Below are 1,688 nucleotides of genomic sequence, written 5' to 3' on the forward strand. Positions count from 1 at the left end.
CCTGGTAACTGCTCATGAAGCTGACCGGAAGCCCCAAAGAGCACGCCTGGAACACTCGTGTTGCTGGACGCCTGGGCACACGGAACATGCTGTTAGTCCTCAACGTCCTCCTCACCTGGTGGCTTTCCTGGGCTCACGGACAAGGTACGTTGAAACAGATTTCCTTCTTAAACGTAACTTTATCCTCTTTCGTTTGTGTTTATATTTTGAATTTAAAAACTGGTAGAAATATTCTGTATTATTAGATAACGAAAAAGAATATGTTTATGGAAAAATTATCACGTATTTACCTGAGCAAATGAAATAGTTTTCTCTGTTTTCTCAGTTCCACAGTGGGAAAAGCCACTTCGTATTCAGTAGAGGGCCATGGGAACATACTCCTAAAACCTTAACTAGAAAATAAGTCACAGGGAACCTGGATTATAAGTCCACAATGTTTGGGTGACTCTATTTGTAATGCCAAGAAACTTTGAAGAATGATGGATCCCTTTGTATTCTTACGGATGGTGATGATTTTATAGGTTCTTATGACAAACACCATCAAATTATACATTTTAAATATATTCAGTTTACTATATTTGCGTTACGACTTTTAGAAAGCTATGAAGGTCATTAACATCACTATCAATTTAATATTTAACATAATTAGCTATGTATCACAGACGTATCTCCTTTAACATAAAGATAAAATGTATTCTTAATTTCCAGTATAATCCCAATACATTCTAATGTGCTTTCTGAGACAAGGCCAATGTTGAAAATTTTTAAAATTTTCAAGTCACTTCTATTATTAAGTTTACAAATTCTTCACTATGATTTTTTTGTTTGCCATTTCATTTGATAATGCGGTCCTATCAAATTCAAGTTATTGGAAATGACACCTGTAATTAAATAGCAGGTACGACCAGAATGTGTCTCACTGTCGGTTATTCATTTCATACCTTGTTGCATGCGGGGTTTTGTGAATTATTTAATTCGGGCAATTTTATTCACTACCAACAATGACAACTCAAGGAAGCTTCCTAAGTGCCCCAATTGGAAGCACCCTGGCCCCAGTCCCCTCGAGAAGGACGTGCCCGTCCGCAGCCAATGACAAGTTAGAAAAAACCATATCATTGTAAGTGAGAAACCCATTTTTTTGGCTCTTCAGTGTTAAACATGTATGTGTGTGTACTTATCTATTTCTCTCACTAATATAATTGTGATGTCACAACTAAATGATATGATTGTGACAGCGGAACATAAATATTGGGGAAGAATGCCGGCATTTAAGCCCAGGCATATTCGAGGCCGAAGGCTGAGTGGATCTTCAAGTGTGACCCCAGAGAGGGCGCTCTTATCACCATGAGACAGCTGGCTCGTGCGTGACAGTCATGTACAAAACGATCACGTGTTTATTAATCAGTTTATCGAAACCAGATCAACATACAACATTATGTTATGTTCGAATGTGCCACGCAAGGATTCGATGTTTGTACGTATTGTGCAAAGATCACAATATGTTAATGAGAGGATTAATTCACCACTGAACAATGTATCTCTCGTTTGATATTAAGGTGAAACATTATTCACGCTGTTTTTTTGTTTGTTTTAATTGCCAGTTAAGCAATGTGATATTCCGAAAATAAAACATGGAAGCCTATATCGTGAAAATGTGTACAGACTATACTTTCCAGTAACTGTAGGAA

At 37.3% G+C, this 1,688-nt stretch overlaps 1 protein-coding gene across 1 annotated transcript in view; it reads left to right on the forward strand.

The window, feature by feature from the left end:
• Nucleotides 1-14: 14 nt before the first annotated feature.
• The window catches only part of LOC105296924 (complement factor H-related protein 4), a 5,200-nt gene continuing 3,526 nt past the window's right edge, over nt 15-1,688 (forward strand). The window contains exons 1-2 of the mRNA XM_023534743.1: nt 15-144; nt 1,602-1,681. Of these exons, the coding sequence (XP_023390511.1) occupies nt 15-144; nt 1,602-1,681 (210 nt within the window). The remainder of the gene's footprint in view (nt 145-1,601; nt 1,682-1,688) is intronic.

This window comes from Pteropus vampyrus, unplaced genomic scaffold, assembly GCF_000151845.1.
Source record: "Pteropus vampyrus isolate Shadow unplaced genomic scaffold, Pvam_2.0 Scaffold131, whole genome shotgun sequence".
Taxonomy (NCBI): Eukaryota; Metazoa; Chordata; class Mammalia; order Chiroptera; family Pteropodidae; genus Pteropus; species Pteropus vampyrus.